Below are 18,112 nucleotides of genomic sequence, written 5' to 3'. Positions count from 1 at the left end.
TTACCTTCCTCATGTTGGATAACTTGAGTACATGTAGCAAACATCTTATTCCCCACAAATGCCGAAGGTAACAGAAAAATCCATTACTCTAAGGACTCAGAATAGATGCAGATATAGTCATCTCTCCAGACCATAAGGATCCTCAAAGCCATGGCTTCTCTCCACATCTGTAGCCAGCAACAACATCACCTGATCTGTTCCTCAGTGTTCCCATTCTGATTATTTTCTTTCTTGTTCTCACAGATAAATTTGAAAGTAGTGAGGGTGAGCTAAAGCCACAGAAGCTAGAGGGAGTTGTAAGAGGCCACTAACAACTGTCATGTGTCCTCTCCGAACAGGCAGTGTAGACAGTGGACCAGTACTTCCCACGGTGCACTCACAGAGCCCTGCTTCTTGAGAAGTTCCACTAACAAAAACGCATTCTGTCTTCTAATATATTTGGCAGACGTTACACATGATTTCCCTTGTTTTGCTTCAGAATGTGCTCTCTAGAGACTTTAGCAAACCAAAGGAGCCTTTTTGTTTTCCTTTATGCTAGTCTTCCTCAGATTTATATAACAATTGTTTTTTAAAGTATTACAACAATTTTGCTAAGAAAATGCTGTGCTCATTGCTTTGGCCTCGTTTAATCACCATAAATACCTACTCTGTGAAGAGGGCATTTTTAGCCCTATTTCTTAGCCATGGAAATAAAGGATCAGACATAAGAAGTGGTTTCCCAAGGTCACATGCTAATAAGAAGCCCACCTGGGACCCCAAGTGAATCCTGTGTTCCTAATACCTATGGGAGTCTCAATTTGAATACCTGTTGACTTGAACACTTAATTGTAGATGAGTTAAGTGACAAGAGACTTTTTGAGCACAGGCACTTTATTTCAAGAAAGAGAAAATGAGAGAGAGCATATGAACTGGGGGAAGTAAGGAGTATCCTCGGTGTCTAATGTGCTCCCTGTCCTCTCAATCTGTTGTTTGTTGTCTCATTTTGAACAGCAACAAGGATGCAGTACTTCTATTTTAGCTCTGAGTTTATGGTTTTGTTTTGTTTTTTTCTTATGTTAATGACAAGTACCAACAGAAGGCAACAAAAGATGATGTCGGCCATGGTAAAGTGGAAAACATGACCATGACCTCTATCAGGGATGGCAGCTCTAAAGCTCTTGTTGATTATGACCATTTGGGAATAGGGTCGCTCTAAGTCTGCTTGTTCTTGGAAAATTGGCATATCAGCGGTATTCTTTGGGCCAACGTTTTCTATACCAAACAGAACTTGGTTGCTGGTCAGAGTCAGCCTTGGACCAGGGGTCTGAACTTCTGCATTTTACGGTGCTACTTGCCAACAAGAAAAAAGTCTCTCACTGAAATGATTCTTTTTATCCTAATGGTTTCCTTTGTGTCAATTCCACTTTCTGTGGGCTTGAGGAATTTGTTGAACACTGAAAAGGCACATGTGCTCATTTACATTGGCAAGTGTTAAATTGGGGAGACATATGTTTATTCTCCCCTCCTGTTAGATACTTGAAGAGTGTTGGTTGTCAGACTTAGGTGTAATTTCCCAAGTGGTGTGCTTCTAAAAAATCTTTTTCAGAATCTCCGGTACTTATAAATTTGCCTGGAAACAACTATAAAGTATGATTGGAAGCCCAGTAGATTGGAATCCTTGTGGCAATGCTTAAATGACCAGCTTTAGGGATACTTTTATTTGGTCTAAGATTGTCTGGGTATGTTCCTAATGAACTTTTCTTTGATGAACCATTGCTATAACCTCTTATGTGAGTTCCTTGACTCTATATTTTCTTCTCTTTATTAACCTCTTTATTACCTCCAAGGTGAACATCCTAAATGAGCGATAGTCTTTCTATTTCCTGTATTTTCCTGTATTGAAGCTGAGTGGATGGCTCAGAATAGCTAGGCTCTCTTGCCATTTAAGTCAAAATCCGTTTCCTCGGCTACTGAAGCTCTCTCAGCTTGGCTGCAGACTGCGTTACGTAACTTCCACCGTACTGAGGAACTTGCTATTACCTGAACACGTAGTGCCTATTCACATTCCTCTGTCCTTGCGTGCTGACTCCTCTGCCCTGAAATCCTCCCTGCCCCTTCTATGAAATACCGACACAGCCTTCAAAACCCCTTTCAGTGTCAAGTGTTCTGGAGCTCCTTCCCTCGTTCCAAGAACAGGAACACACGTGCTCCTCTGTGCTCTCACATTATGTTGTGTGTACCGGTGCACCTGTGCTGTTCCCATGGAATTTTGTCTGTCATTTCTGTATCAGAGCTGGTTGTAGAAGAATTCAGTTTCCTAAGGCACTCAGTGTCTCATTCATCATTTACTCCCTAGTCTTAAGCATAGTCACTATCACTTGGTACTTAAAACTATGTAAATATGTTAGGAAAAAAAAAGAGGAAGAAGAGATGAATGGTTGAATGGTAAACATCTGGCCACCCCATAAGGATTGACAATTTTCCTTCAAAAAAACCACACACACACACACTATATTCCAAAAGTCGTATTTTTCTATTCTCGAAATGCCTGAAAAGGGATTGTAAGAATTTTAATTATTGAGAGTATTTTTATTGCAATATCCTATAAGACAGATCATACTGTTCCATTTAGTGCCTCACTTATGCCTTGAATGTAAATTGTATCAAAGAGGAAAAATTGTTTAATTTACATTTTCTCATATGTTTGAGACAAAGTTGGTTAATACTCAACCCAAGCTCATGCCCACTGCTTAGGAGGTCTGCTTATTCTGTGGTCTAATGTTTAGAATGCAGTCCTTAGAACCAAGTCCTTAGGTGTGAGCCAGAGAAATGCCAAAAATGCTTTGGAATTATCTTACTGACATCATCACACCACTCCCTGCCTAATTTCACTCCTTTGAGGTTTGCTTGTTTCCAGTTGGAATATCTTAATTCACATTTGCGAAGTGCTGTATCATGCCTAAATGAAAACGTCATGGATGTATAAAATCTTAAATAGTAGTCTACCAAATTTGAATTTCTTTGTGAGTGAACTATTTTTTAACATCTTAAAATTTGCAATAAATGGGTGGCAAGAAAGGTTTGCCTGTGAATTGATGGCATAGTGAAAAATGGAGAAATAATGTTTTCTCTGCTGCCCTTTTTTTTTTAAANCCTAATTTCACTCCTTTGAGGTTTGCTTGTTTCCAGTTGGAATATCTTAATTCACATTTGCGAAGTGCTGTATCATGCCTAAATGAAAACGTCATGGATGTATAAAATCTTAAATAGTAGTCTACCAAATTTGAATTTCTTTGTGAGTGAACTATTTTTTAACATCTTAAAATTTGCAATAAATGGGTGGCAAGAAAGGTTTGCCTGTGAATTGATGGCATAGTGAAAAATGGAGAAATAATGTTTTCTCTGCTGCTTCTTTATTCAGGGAACACAGTTACAGAAATGTGCAGTGTAGAGTTTCTAATCTCTTAGGAACTTGTCTTTAAACTTGAAATACTCACTTGAGGTCACCCATGTGTATGTGTGTATAATATATGCAGAATAATACTACATTGCTTTTTCCAGAAACTTAGGTAAAGACAGGAAACGTGTATCAACATGTATAAAAACACATTAGACACTGTTACAAATAGACAATGAGGTCAGAATGGCAATTTATACAAATCGATAAGAAAAAGAGACACAATCATGATTTAAAATGGAGAAAAGGGGCTCCTGGGTGGCTCAGTTGTTGGGCTTCTGCCTTCAGCTCAGGGTGTGATCCCGGCATTCTGGGATCGAGCCCCGTGTCAGGCTCCTCCAGTGGGAGCCTGCTTCTTCCTCTCCCGCTCCTCCTGCTTCNGCTTCTGCCTTCAGCTCAGGGTGTGATCCCGGCATTCTGGGATCGAGCCCCGTGTCAGGCTCCTCCAGTGGGAGCCTGCTTTTTCCTCTCCCACTCCTCCTGCTTCTGTTCCCTCTCTCACTGGCTGTCTCTCTCTCTCTGTCAAATAAATAAATAAAATCTTTAAAAATAAATAAATAAATAAAAATAAAATAAAATAAAATGGAGAAAAAATATGAACTGGCAGTCTACCAAATGAGGATATTCAAATGACTAAACACAATGACAAAAGGAAGAAAGGGAGGGAGGGAAAATTCACTATCATTAATAATGTGTATTGATGCAAAATATGCCTTTTTCCCCAGTCAGCTTAGAAAACATTATGAAAAGAGAGGAAAAAAAATCCCCTGTTGGTGATAGGTACTTCCCAAGCCCTGCCAAGGAACTATGAGTTAGTACTCTCTTTTTCAGAAAGGTATTTTGGTAATATGAATCAAAGGGGTTTACAGAATTCATGATGTTTGATCCATAAATTCTACTTTGAGGAAATTACTTGAAGGATTAATAGTTGATGTACAGAAATATTAATGAACATTGGTTCATAAGATTATTTTAGGAAATTTGAACACCTTCTAATAAGGGATTAATTACATAGTGGTGTATCCATACGATCAAATTCTGTGTAGCCAATAAAATGTGATAACACAGGGGAATATTTAATAGCCTGGAAGATGTTTGCCACGTAGTTTTAAAGTGAGGAAAACAGGTTAAAAAACAGAAAGTATTGCATGGTACTCTCTCTATATATAAATCTCTTTTCATTCTCTCCCTCTCTCCTTTCCTTCCCATTCTCCCCTTCCCCATTTCTGTATGTTTGTGTGTATCTCTGTTTGCATAGAAACAAAGATTGGGAAAGCAAACATCAGCACATGAGTGATAATTATCTCTGCCTAGTGGGGATTGAATGATTTTTCTTTTCTTTCCCCTAAGCACTTTTTGGGGGCATTTTTCAAAGTTTACTGTAATGAATACATGTTAATTCGTGCTCATATTTGAAGAGAAATACTAAATTTTAAAGCAAGATGAATAATTAAAAACCAAAATTATCATACCTTTGGCACAATCATGTTTAGCAAAACCTAGAAACCTGCGGAGTAGCTTAAACACCTGTCCTCCTATCACTGGGGGTGCCTTCTGTCTTCATCCTTTTATTCCGAATTAAAGGAATTAGGTCCAGTGCCAGCTGTTTGTGAACTGTGGAAGGACCAGGTTTGAGGGGCTTCCCAGTAGTCAAGACTGAGCTGCAGTTAACGTGTGGCCTTTGGAGGAAAAGACCATGATTGGTGAGGATACTAAAGAGGGACAGGTCATTCTCGTAGGCTATTCCATCCAAACGTAAGTCGAGAATGTCTAAGAACTGCGACATAGCTAGTCACTGTTTCCCAAGTAAGGCTTCACTTCATGATTCACATATTTGAGTAAGGTTTCTAGAAAAACATAACTAATTTTTTTTTAGATATATCTTTTTATTTTGGGTGGGGGGGTGGGGCAGAGGGAGAGGGAGAATCTCAAGCAGATTCCCCGCTGAGCGAGGAGCCTGATGTGCAGCCCTATCCCAGGACCCGGAGATCATGCCCTGAGCTGAAATCAAGAGTCTGACGCTTAACCGGCTGCACTACCCAGCTGCCCCAAATTGGTTTGAAGACAGGTTTTACTTTGGACATGTGTTCCTCATTTATAAAATCCTTCATCAGGAGAATTATTTAAATTGAAGGTGGAAGAGAGGTTTCTATTAAATTAGCAGGAGCCTGTCTGACAGTGGAAAGGCTGTGGGTGGGATGAGAAGAATGATCTGACCTCAGAGAACTATTTCATGTTCAGTGGAGAGCTTAGCACACTTCAGTAGTTCCAGAAAGTGTTACTGTATCATATAACATGAATTAATTGAGATATATTTTCATGACCCTGGGGTTCAGAGAAAGGTCAATAATACCTGGTATATTCTGTGAAGGGAAGAGTGGGTCTATCCAAGAGTTTGAAGATTTTTTTTTTCTTTCATTAAATGTAAACACTGTTTCTTATTTGTTTTGTTTTTAAATTGCCCAGTTTCCACTTCTGTAATAATTTTTCTGAGAGTTTCAGATAAAGAAATGATTTCAGATAAAGGATGACTTCTAATTTACTGCCCAAACCATACATTTTTGAGTGTCAGGAATAATATTTATGATGATACAACATGACTAAACCAGGACTGTCCTGCACAAACTCTGACATATGTTCACCCTATCTAGGATTCATTCAGAGAAAGCCAAAGTGACTGTAAGCTGTCATATGGTCAAAGCAGCTCCTGAATCAACATCAGCCAACTTTGTAAATGAGTCTATCTTTACAGGTGGATCCGACTCATCGTATGTATGAATCTCAATCTAAAAATGCCTTTGTACAGTCACAAAATAGAATAGCACTTTTATAATTGGAGTGTATGATAGCACCTTGATTAAGAATCAGTCTAATTGTTAAGGGTGCTAACTTCTGAGCAGTTGTGATGACAAGACTCATAAATGATATTAGTTCAGNGAGCAGTTGTGATGACAAGACTCAGAAATGATATTAGTTCAGATACATAAAAGATCATGTTGTTTGCAGAGGTACAAAATTTTTGTTCTTTTTGAACACTTTTTTAAAAAAAAATATTTTATTTATTTGAGAGAGAGAGAGCAAGTGCCTGAGTGGATGGGGGGTGCAGAAGGAAAGGGAGAAGCAGACTCCCCACTGAGTAGGGAGCCCGACCCTGGGCTCAATCCCAGGACCCTGAGATCATGACCTGAGCCTAAGGCAGATGCTTAACTGACTGAGCCACCCAGGCAACCCCTGAACATTTTTTTTTTTGAGAACCCTTTTCTCCTTTTGAATCGGGGTGCTAAGAAATACTACCAAAGTCAGGAGAGCTGATTTTGTGGTTATTTTCTTAAAGCGTGAATTTCCTGTTGGTAGTAACTTCGAGCAGATGAGTGTTTTATAGGGTTGGCATAGTATCAGTAGGAATTGAGTTATGCAGCAGGATGTATATAAAATAAAAAAAAACATAAAATAAAAATTTCGGATGGTTTTACACGGGCCTGCTCCATGATAAAAATCGATATTTCTATATGTTTCTGGGACACATTTACCATACAGCCATTCACCCTCAAACCCAAATTGCCTTTTGTTGNATCATGACCTGAGCCTAAGGCAGATGCTTAACTGACTGAGCCACCCAGGCAACCCCTGAACATTTTTTTTTTGAGAACCCTTTTCTCCTTTTGAATCGGGGTGCTAAGAAATACCACCAAAGTCAGGAGAGCTGATTTTGTGGTTATTTTCTTAAAGCGTGAATTTCCTGTTGTTAGTAACTTCGAGCAGATGAGTGTTTAATAGGGTTGGCATAGTATCAGTAGGAATTGAGTTATGCAGCAGGATGTATATAAAATAAAAAAAACATAAAATAAAAATTTTGGATGGTTTTACACGGGCCTGCGCCATGATAAAAATCGATATTTCTAGATGTTTCTGGGACACATTTACCATACAGCCATTCACCCTCAAACCCAAATTGCCTTTTGTTGTTTCTGTTGGTCCAAGGTTACCTAAAAGTCAGTTGGGTTTTTTTTGTTTTTTGTTTTTTGTTTTTAAGACCCAAGAGAACAGTAAGTATGCTGCTTTCAATTGCTACGTTATATTGCAATTGATACTGGTGCTTTTGTTGAGCATAAAGAGACAAGGACTATTTGCTCTTAAGAATCCCATTTTTTATAAAGTATCAGATCCTTAATTAAATGATGGGATTGTAATACCTAGATATAATCTCTCTTAATAAAGACTTAGTTATACATACTTTAATGGACATTAAACACACGTATCCTTCTGTAATTTAATCTGGGTCTTTTATGCACCCTAAAAATCCACAGCCTGGAATTTCTTGACCTTGAGTCTCTTGATGTCTCTGTGATTGACTAACAATAAAAATCATTTGGTCTTCAATAAATATTCACCTTGAATTGATACCAGTTTAGAAATAGACAGCCTGTAAAAAAGTTTAAGGTAGCTGGAACCCAGTGAAAAATCTGACAAATTCAAGTCATCTGTATGTCAAATATGCCATCAACAGAAGACCTTGCTATTCATACTGAATGTAATAATAAGAACAAACTTTTCATCATCTCCCCCCTTCTAATAATTATAAGTGACAAATTGTACAGAAAATGGTTGTCATCGTATATCTCCAAGATGGCTGCCACCAATTCTTGCCACCCTTTTGTATGCGTGTATATGTGTTCTTCCGCCCTTAAAAGGTAGAGTCTGTTTTTCTCCTCCCTTTACACCTAGCCCAGAATTGGTGACTTGTTTATCCAATCAAATGTGGCAAAATGGATGTCCTGGGACCTCTGAAGCCAGGTCATAAGAAGCATTGCTCCTTCCACTAGCTTTTCTTGAAATACTTGCTCTTGGGGCACTCACGCTTTGAGGAAGTCAGCCACCAATGACGAAATCCAAGAAACACAAAAATGCAATGCTTTGTAAAGATCAGACTTAATGGAGAAAATGCCCTTCTACGTAGAAAGAGACCAAGAGGCTAAGGCCAAATACATCAGTGAAGAAGCCATCTGGGAAGTGGAACCTCCAGTTCCAGCCCCACAGTTGACGTCACGTGGATTCGAAACTAACTACCCAGCTGAGCTCCTCCCGAATTCCTGACCCACAAAACCAGGAGCAAAATAAATAGTCTTAAACCATGGTTCTGAGGTAGTTTGTTACACAGCAATAAGTAAGTGGGACAGAGGTCCTTTTCTCTTTAATATATTGTATCAGTTCTGCCATTTATGAGATACAGATTTTGAGATGGAATTAGCCCAAGATATAGAACTGCCTAGAAAATGCAATCATGGAAAAAAAATCATCTTCTTAAAACACCACACTACTATATCACCTGCTCTCACCTGCTCTGACCGAAGGAAAGGAAGAAAGTATAGGGGAAAAGCAACAGATAATGTAATTATACTCAGGGGCATGTCAATTAATCACACCCTTTTCTGCCTCTCAAAAACAACTTGAAATGATCAGTGTCTGGCATTAAAGAATTGAAGAACTAAGGGAAAAAAAATTTGCATGAGACAGATCTCCTTGTTAACAGGAGGTACTCCTTCCTGGTTGTTCCCCTTCAGCGCCATCTTCCTGAGAGCTTTGCCCTGGAGCTGCAGAGGTGATTCTCACTTCACTAATCTGCAAATCCTGTTTGAGAGAAACCCCTGGTGGTCTCCACGGTCTTCTCAGGAAAGCTTTAATAGCCAAATGCATTAGCAAGGTCTCATGTGGCTGGGACTTCATTAATCTTCCCCTATCCACCCTGGTATATTTGCCCATTTGCCATGAAGCATTAATATAAGTAAGTAAAACTAAAACATACTTGTCAAGATGATGGTACAAGTAAAGCAAGGAATGAAGAATGTGGGTACATTCTGTTCACTGATTTTTAGAATAGATTCATTCCTATGGGCTCTTCTTTTCATTCTCTTGACTTTCAACTTGACATTTATTCAAACTCTAAAATCAAATGCACAACTTAGAGATTTAACCAAAAATGGTGTGTCCCTCACCAAAATCAATGTTAAAATATACCGTTAGCTTCTCTTTCTTGCTCGCTCTTCCTCCCCACCTCTTCTCCTTTATCATTTCTGGTGGAATAAAGAGATTTCTTATCATTAAATGAACATCATTTCTTGTAAAGTTTCCAATGAGCAAAGAAGATGAATGTCCACCTCTCTCAGCATTGCTGCTCCTTCTGATAGCAGCTAACATTTTAAAATGATGTAACCTTTTGGCATTTATAGATCTTTGGGGATTTAAGAGAGAAGTTACTCTGGGACTTGTAATGCCCATTGGAAGTGTGTTCTGATTGAGTTTGAGCGAAGGCTATGGGATAATGCTGGGATTTTTAAGGAAGCTCAAATATTCTCAAGGTATCTAATCAGTCTCCATAGTGGCTGCAAGAATAAAATTGTTTCTCAAATTTGTCCACCATTCTCTTCCTCTAAAATGCCATTTTTAAAAACCAGATGATACAATGCTAAGCATTAATGAATATTCCATATTCCTTACTATCCCCTTAGTATGACAATAGCTATTTCTCTGGCAAAGTGACTTTTTTAGATGCCAGTTAGTCATATAATCTGTTTCCTAGAAAACCAGTTACACTGGAATGATTCTTATTAATTTTAGCATAAATTTCTCAGCGATTTCTCTTGTGAGGAAATGTTTGTTTCCCCACCTGTGCTATTATTAAGTCAGAGCTTTTTGCTAATTTCTGTCATTTTTTTGTAACCCATATGTATGATAAAGCACAAAACCAGTCTTCTGGAGGAGAGATGCTAGAAGGGTGAGAAAAATAAGGCCGGGGCCATTGTGAAAAATCTGAGTGTGAAGCAGATCTGGGTATTTTGATTTCATAGATTTATATTTCAAGGCAAAATAAGTAAATAAATAAAACCAAAAAAATTATCTTTATTTCTTTAGGAATATCTTACCAGTCATTTTGTTACTGAGAGTCTCCATTACCTAGCTCCTAATTCCTTATAGCCAACCTGCTTTTCCCATCTAGGCAATATGTTTGTGAGATATTTGCAATACAGTCTCTCTCCCTTTCTCTCTCTCTCTCTCTGTCTCCCTCTCTCTCCCCGCCTTCCCCTCTCTTGAACTCAACTATCATATTTTTGCAAAACATGTAGTATTAAATGTGCCATTCTTTGTGAAGTAATAACAGTAACATTAGCACAAAACTTAGTATTCCTTTCATACAGATGATCTTATGTAATCTACACACAAACCCATGCAGTGTATGCCGTAGATAACTTTATTTTTTTTTATTTTTTTTTTAAAGATTTTATTTATTTATGCGGCAGAGATAGAGACAGCCAGCGAGAGAGGGAACACAAGCAGGGGGAGTGGGAGAGGAAGAAAGCAGGCTCATAGCGGAGGAGCCTGACATGGGGCTCGATCCCATAACGCCGGGATCACGCCCTGAGCCGAAGGCAGACGCTTAACCGCCGTGCCACCCAGGCGCCCCCGTAGATTAACTTTAACACTGACTGTGTGACCTTGAACTAAACAACTCATTTCTCTAAGCCTCATTTCNATAACGCCGGGATCACGCCCTGAGCCGAAGGCAGACGCTTAACCGCCGTGCCACCCAGGCGCCCCCGTAGATAACTTTAACACTGACTGTGTGACCTTGAACTGAACAACTCATTTCTCTAAGCCTCATTTCCTCATCTGCCAAATGGACATAATATCTACGTGAAGTATGTTTAAGCAATTCAGTGAAGTAATTAATATTTTAAAGGTTTAGTAGAGTGTTTGGTGCACAACAGATGCTCAATAAATGTAAACTTTTTTATAGTATCACTATTCTCAACAAGAAAACAGGCTCGTGAAAAGATTAAGTGAGCTATGAACTCTTCAAAGTGGCATAATTGATAGATAGCAGAGATGAAACTCAAATCCATCTTTGGAGTCAGGCCCTGTGTTTCCTGTGATTATGGTATATATTCATAGTTTGTTTTTCCGTCTTCTCCTGACATGAATGACCTTCACTCTCTCTCTTTGTCTTTTCTGAAGAAGTATACACATTCACAACAACATTCACTACGGTCAGGTTTAAAATTTGGTCATGGTTCTTCTTGTGGAAAACAGGCCTGTAGTTCGCGATCCCTACGCTCAGCCTTGCAGACCAGCCCTCCCATACCCATGAGCATGTTTCCTTTGTGGGAGGGTCAGTGTCATCCACAGTAATGGAAGCAGGGTCTTACCGTGAAATGATGCTTTTTAGTTTGAGATTCTCTAAGTTGAGTCAAAGGAGAGGATTATGTTTAGTAGATTCCAAGAGAAATAAGAAACCTTTTTATTTGCAGTCAGGAGGGGTACAGAGGGAGAGAGAGAATCTTAAGCAGGTTCCATGCTCAGTGCTCAATCCCATGACCCTGAGATCATGACGAAACCAAGAGTTGGATGCTTAACTGACTGAGCCACACAGGCACCCTAAGAAGTCTTTTTAAAACTTTCTTTGTTGAAATGTCTTCCAAGGAGTGTAACCCATACACTTTCATTCCTGGTGAACCTTGCTCTTTTTCTGTGTACTCTTTAGGGTTGGGCAAAATAATAATTAAGAGGTAGAGTTTTCTGACAGTGCTAGGCTAGTAAGAGACATGTGGAGTACTGAAATTGTAATGTATACTTCTTGAGAGTTCTTTTTTTCCCCTAAAATGTCGAAGCCTTTGGGTCTGCATTAAGAGGAAAAAAAAAAAAGTTTAAAAGTAAACTCACAGAATGAACTCTTTAGAATACAATGCCAAAGTTTCCCTGCAATTTCATTGAATCAGCTTTCAGCTCATGAGTAGATGGTCTGTTGCCCAAACGTTCTCTCAGCCTCTTAGTATTGAATGACCCGATTTTGTGTTAATGAACATGGATTGTGCATTAGATGAGTTTCACTGAGTTTGGAGGGGAGGGTGGGAGTGGGATTTAGGACAAGTGATTGCACACTGGCTCCACCTTTCTACAGATTCTATCAGTATATACTTATTTGAGCTTTTTTTTTCTCTATTTAATCACTTCCCTGTCCTTTTCTTGCTATTGTTTGTATTCCAGTGATTTTCTTTTCATGGGTCATTCTAGGATCCTGTATAACTCTCCTTAATACTATCCTCCAAATAGTAGCCAATTGATAAGCACTAATTGCTCCCACCCTCTGCTCATCTGGGAAGGATAAATGCTCGGCTCACATTGGGAATAGGCAGCTTTTCCACCTACATTGATCAGCAAATTATTTACGTGCTCTGATTCAATTTTACTTAATTTGTTTTTAATATTGAAGCCACAGGTTTGCAAATAGCCTCTTATAGTGTTTATACATAGATTCTTTTTTGAATACAGTGGTTAGATAACTGGAGTGCCCAGTTGCTACTATTGCTATTTTTCTTTGCCATTGTCATTATCATTATGGAAAGTATTTGTTATGCACCTGTGATATAGGCATCTGGATCTGAGTTAAGCCTTAAGCAAAGCAAGAGAGATATCCCCAGTATATTACCTCTTCGTGATTACAGTCCATGAATGACAAGAGGTAGACAAATGAGCAAACAAGTAACGAACAACACATAAAATAAATACTCTGTGATTTAGGAATCAAAGGAATGGTAGGAACAGGTATGTTCCTGGAGGTGGTAAAGCTGCCCCTTATTAACTCCCACCTCGTCTAACGAGGTAAATGGCAGAATTCCAAGAACAACACATCTAGGGAAAGAATCTGGAAAACTAAGTAGTAGCTATATTCCTTAGGGAGGAATGTCCTCAGTAGGCACCTGGAAGGATCAGAAAGAAGGCTGCCAGGCAACCTTTTGTAGAATTACATCATGTAGCCATATGTTGAATCTGGAGCAAGTCAAAGAGAGTAAAGATGCATTTAATTTCTGATGACACTGGGTTGTCAGAAGGACTAATAACAAAAAAAGGGAGAAGTGACATATTTTAAATCTATAAATTGCATTTCATGTTCATTTGTCACCTCTAGGAAAAGCAAATAAAGTTTCTTCCTTCTCCCAAAGTGGATGATGAATGATTGCTTAGGGTTGGGTGGCGGGAGCCTGTGTCACCATTATTGACTTTCTATGGAAAACAATTCATCTGCAGATGCAGTCAGTGCAGTGTCTGCACACCCTGCAGGGCATAAGTAAACTGGTTCTAATCACTCATGGGCTGATCTGAACAGAGAATAATTACTTTCCTGTTAAAGACGCACTCCTCCCCTTGTCTCAACCCTTCTTGCCTCCAAGTACAACAGCAGAGGTTTGTTCCAGAGGACTCAGACACTCAATGTCACAGGGGTACATGGACTGCTTTCAGCCAAAGTCAGGTTATGAAGACGACTCACTCACTCATTCACTGATTTGTTCATTCATTTGTTTATTTAAAAGATGGATGGACTGACTATGGACCATGCTTTATGCCAGGCAAAGACCCCTCTTCTTAGAGAGCTCACTTGAGGAACTGTGCAAAGTTTAGATTCATGCCTTTTGCAAAGTTCTCCTAAAATTCCCTCCTTGTGATCATATTCTAAGAATGCAGAGGATTAAACATGAAAAGCCAGAAGGGGACAGAGAGCCGGTGCAAACCAGCAAAACCAGGGATCATTGAACATGTCCAAGAAATGTAATGTTATTTTTTGAGAAGTATCCCCCAACTTGAAGGTACTATTTTGATAATATTTTCCAGGAGAACACCTTCTTGAGAAGATAGAACTTTGTTTATAAATGACATCCTTTATGTCTAAAGATTGGATCATATTTATTTTTACATTATTTCTTTTTCTCAGATAGGTTAAACATTTTCTGTTTAGATCTTACTTAAATTCTTTATTGTTAACTTATTTACTTTTAATAATCTTCAAAAGGATATAACAAACCTAACTTTTTTAGGAATAAATTGCTAAAGAAATTTAAATTTAAAGACTGAAATAATAAAATTCTGTTTGTTCAGTTAATAATTTAAGAACTTATTGCCATTCAACCACTGCTCTGATTGTAACCTACTTATGTTGAAGGCTGTGATCAAGTAATTGGGATACATTGTACACAGTGGTATATACTCATGTGTGTACATGCATTTGCATATGTATGTTTCAGTTGGAAATGAGCATAGGCCATAACATTAAATGGAAAAAACCCAATACATCCATGATGTTATAGAGAGATGTGAATAAAGAAGTAGATGGAAACACACACATGGTTTGACTTGTTGAAGGAATAGGGTCATGAGCAGTTTATTTTTATTTTGAATNTAAATGGAAAAAACCCAATACATCCATGATGTTATAGAGAGATGTGAATAAAGAAGTAGATGGAAACACACATGGTTTGACTTGTTGAAGGAATAGGGTCATGAGCAGTTTATTTTTATTTTGAATTCTGCTGGCAGTCTTACAAAGTTTGTGCAATAAAAAATGGCTTAAAAAAATGGATCCAGATTGACCTGTTTGTTTTGCGTGGATTTGAGCAGAGATTTGAGAGAGGGGCCACTGGAAGGTTTGTGTAATTCAGACCCATCTATAAATCTGACAGGGGGACTTTCCTGACAGCTTCCATCATTTCCGGAAGGTCAGATTTTAAAATAGAGGGTTTCAGGTGAAGACTGCAGAGAAAAGGTGAGATTTTGGTCTACAGATTTTTAGCACTCAGAATAAAAACAAAGGAAACCATGAGTTTCATTTATTCAATATTAAGTATCCATATGTTTGAAAATATTTGTGTTATTCTACCTTCCTTCATCTGGTATTATCTGGAAGCAGTAGGTCTCATATAGTCTGCTGACTTGGAGAACATATGAGTATCAAAAATATTTTAGATGACACATGAAAATCAGCTTGATTTGAGGATATTCTGTGGGCCTACTGTTTTTATTTTGATGAAATAGTCTGCCAGGAGAAGCAGGTGGTGAAATCTGCACTCTCGGGAGGAAAGGAAAACATGTATTGGTTAACAGGGAACTAGAAAATCAGAGGAGGAAAAAAATCACCTTGCCTGAGACCATGGATGGTCTATAAATTTGAGCCACTTTATGTTATTATGGAAATGACTTTTTGGCCGTAGTGCCAAAAGGTTGTTATATATTACTTTCAATTGTGGTTGGAGACATAAAGCAATGCGATCGTTTGATGACTTATTTGTTATTTGGAAAATGACAGTTTTTATGTGCCAATAAATATGAAATCACCTGGAAGTATTGTTGTGAATTTAGGAGCCACGTGAACGTCCTTGCTTCATGCATACACTAGATTTTAACGAAGGTGCGTGAGTCTGTACTGAGTAGGCTACCTAGTGGTTCTGTCTCAGCCATCTGATGAGAGGACACTGTCTGCTTAGTGAATGCAAGACAGAGAAACCCATATAACTTTGTCACAATTCTTGGTGGTAGACAGTGGCTTCACTGGAACATGGAACGACGAGGCAATTAGTCTCCAGTTTCGTGTGTGCTTTTCATCTTGTCCAGAGTGCAGCTGACAGCTAGGATTCCACTCACTCCGCCACGTCCCTTTCTCCTCTTCACAAAGGGGCAGGTTGAAGGAATGGCAAGGAACCTTGAATTCATCCTGGGTTACATAAACACAGTTCAGTCTGCGTGTGTCTGGTGTATGCTCTTCATGTGCCATTTGCACTGACAGGACACCACTTTCAAAGATGACACTAACTGTTCTGAGGTTTTAATATGATTGCCTCCAAATGCTTGAGAAAGCTCTGTGTATTTGTCTGGCATGCAGGTCTTTTATGACACGGCTCTATTTTTTTTTTCTTTTCTTTCCTCTCTCTTCTTTTCCTGGAACTGCCGCATCCTTACCTGGCAATCTTTAAACCCTGGGCTGCAGTGATTTCTCTTCATATGGCCACACATTAAGCACATCTTTCATGCTTCTCCGAACCAAACTCAGAAAGTGACAATTAATAAGTTGATGGGGAAGAAGTCAGTTGGTAGCATTAAGGCCACCTGTCTGGAGGCATTAGGTGCGCACTTTGACTGAGTGAAAGCAGACCTGCAGAGACTCAGGAATGAAGTACTTTATCACATGTTCCTAGAGGCATAAAATGAGAGAATAAAAAGCAGTTTTCAGGGCAGCTCCTCCATCTTGTTCCTATTGTGGATGGTTCCCACTGCTCTGGCCACGGTCAACAGTCCTAACAAGAAAGTACAAAGCGTTTGAAGCTGTGAATGTGTCCACATGTAAAGCATTCTTTGGTCAGTAGGCTAAAGACTGAGAAGGACACCCAGCTGCTCTTGCCATGGCGCTTCCATTCATATCTGCTCAGACTGTCGTGGGCATCTTCGTACTTCCAGGTGACAGCTCTGAAAACTCTTTTCGTCCATTCATTTATTTACTTATTCATTCATTTGGAAAATATTTATGGAGTCTGTAAAAGATGCTGGATGTTACTCTAGCTGCTGGGAATATACCTATGGGGCAGAAAAAGAGAAATATCCAATATCCCTGTTCTCACGGAGTTTATGTACTCGTAGGAAGTATGTAGATGATAAGCAAAATAAAAAAGGAAATTATAAAATAGCTTAAAAGGTGGCGATTTCCAGAGAAAGCCCAGCCTTTGAGTCAGGACTCAGAAAATCAGACTAAAGGTAGGATGACCTGTAGGGGTAGCATTGATATGAATAAGAGGGCTTATGGTAAGAGAGAAAAACCAATGGAGCCCATTCTATTTCTGTTTCTTTCCACCTTAACCACAATGGACTATGGCAAGCCTTGCTCTTTTAGTTCCCCCAAAATGGAAAGTAGACAAGGCACAATAGGCAAGAGGGCTGAGGTCAGGGTAAGAGTGGGACAGAATTTAGAATAAGGAAATAACCTTTGGAAAAAACAAGGAACAGAAGAAAATAAAATGCACTCCTCTGTGTCCTCTTCCTTCCTTCCACCTTGTCTGCCTCTTTGAGTTTTTTTAAAGAAAATAGTTTCATGGCCTAGGTCCAGGAGAACAAACAGGCAGAGTCAAGGTCCTTCTTTGACCAAACATTCTTTGCTCCTTTTTCCTCTCTTTCCAAAAATTTAGCTTGTTTCTAAGTTTTGTAAATTTGTAAACGTAACTTTTGTTGTTTTCTTTCCCCAACAATTCTTGGCTGCAGATTATGCTACTCACAGACCCGGAGATTGAGAGCAGCTTATTGATCAGCTCAGATGAAGGGGCCACCTATCAAAAGTACCGGCTGAACTTTTACATCCAAAGCTTGCTTTTCCACCCCAAGCAAGAGGACTGGATTCTGGCATACAGCCAAGACCAAAAGGTGAGTGTGGTTACCTTGTTTGAGACAACAGTGCGTGGTTTTCCAGGGAACAGGCCACTAGCTAATTATCTCTACATTTCTTCTCGGTGGTAACTTTTGTTCTCTGCAATAGCCTGAACTCTTAGCCAGGGGGTCCAGGGCAGCAAAGAGGATTTCAGGGTGCTTGCTTGAGCTGTGTCAATATCTGAAACAGCGTATAAGGGAAAAGCCTGATGCTAAGGAAGACATGGTGGAGAAGGGGTTCTTAACCTAGATGCTGCAGGCCAGGAGGAGCTCCCAACCCCCATGGATTTTGCGACTGTTTTGTGCATGTGGAAATGTGATTGTTGTTCTGGATTAAGGACACATAGCTCTTCTCAGAGCCTTATAGGGAAGGACAACCCTGAAAAGGTGAAGAGCGCTAACGAGGGATTTGCCAAAACAGTGAGAAAAATGGCAAGGGGAGCA

General features: G+C 39.2%; 1 protein-coding gene across 1 annotated transcript in view; it reads left to right on the top strand.

The window, feature by feature from the left end:
* Positions 1-18,112, top strand: part of SORCS1 (sortilin related VPS10 domain containing receptor 1) — a 518,641-nt gene that overhangs the window by 322,416 nt on the left and 178,113 nt on the right. Inside the window, 1 exon segment of the mRNA XM_034663251.1 lies at positions 17,507-17,665. Coding sequence (XP_034519142.1) covers positions 17,507-17,665 — 159 coding nt within the window.

Source organism: Ailuropoda melanoleuca, chromosome 6 (genome assembly GCF_002007445.2).
Source record: "Ailuropoda melanoleuca isolate Jingjing chromosome 6, ASM200744v2, whole genome shotgun sequence".
Taxonomy (NCBI): Eukaryota; Metazoa; Chordata; class Mammalia; order Carnivora; family Ursidae; genus Ailuropoda; species Ailuropoda melanoleuca.
This window is presented reverse-complemented; position numbering and strand designations above follow the sequence as displayed.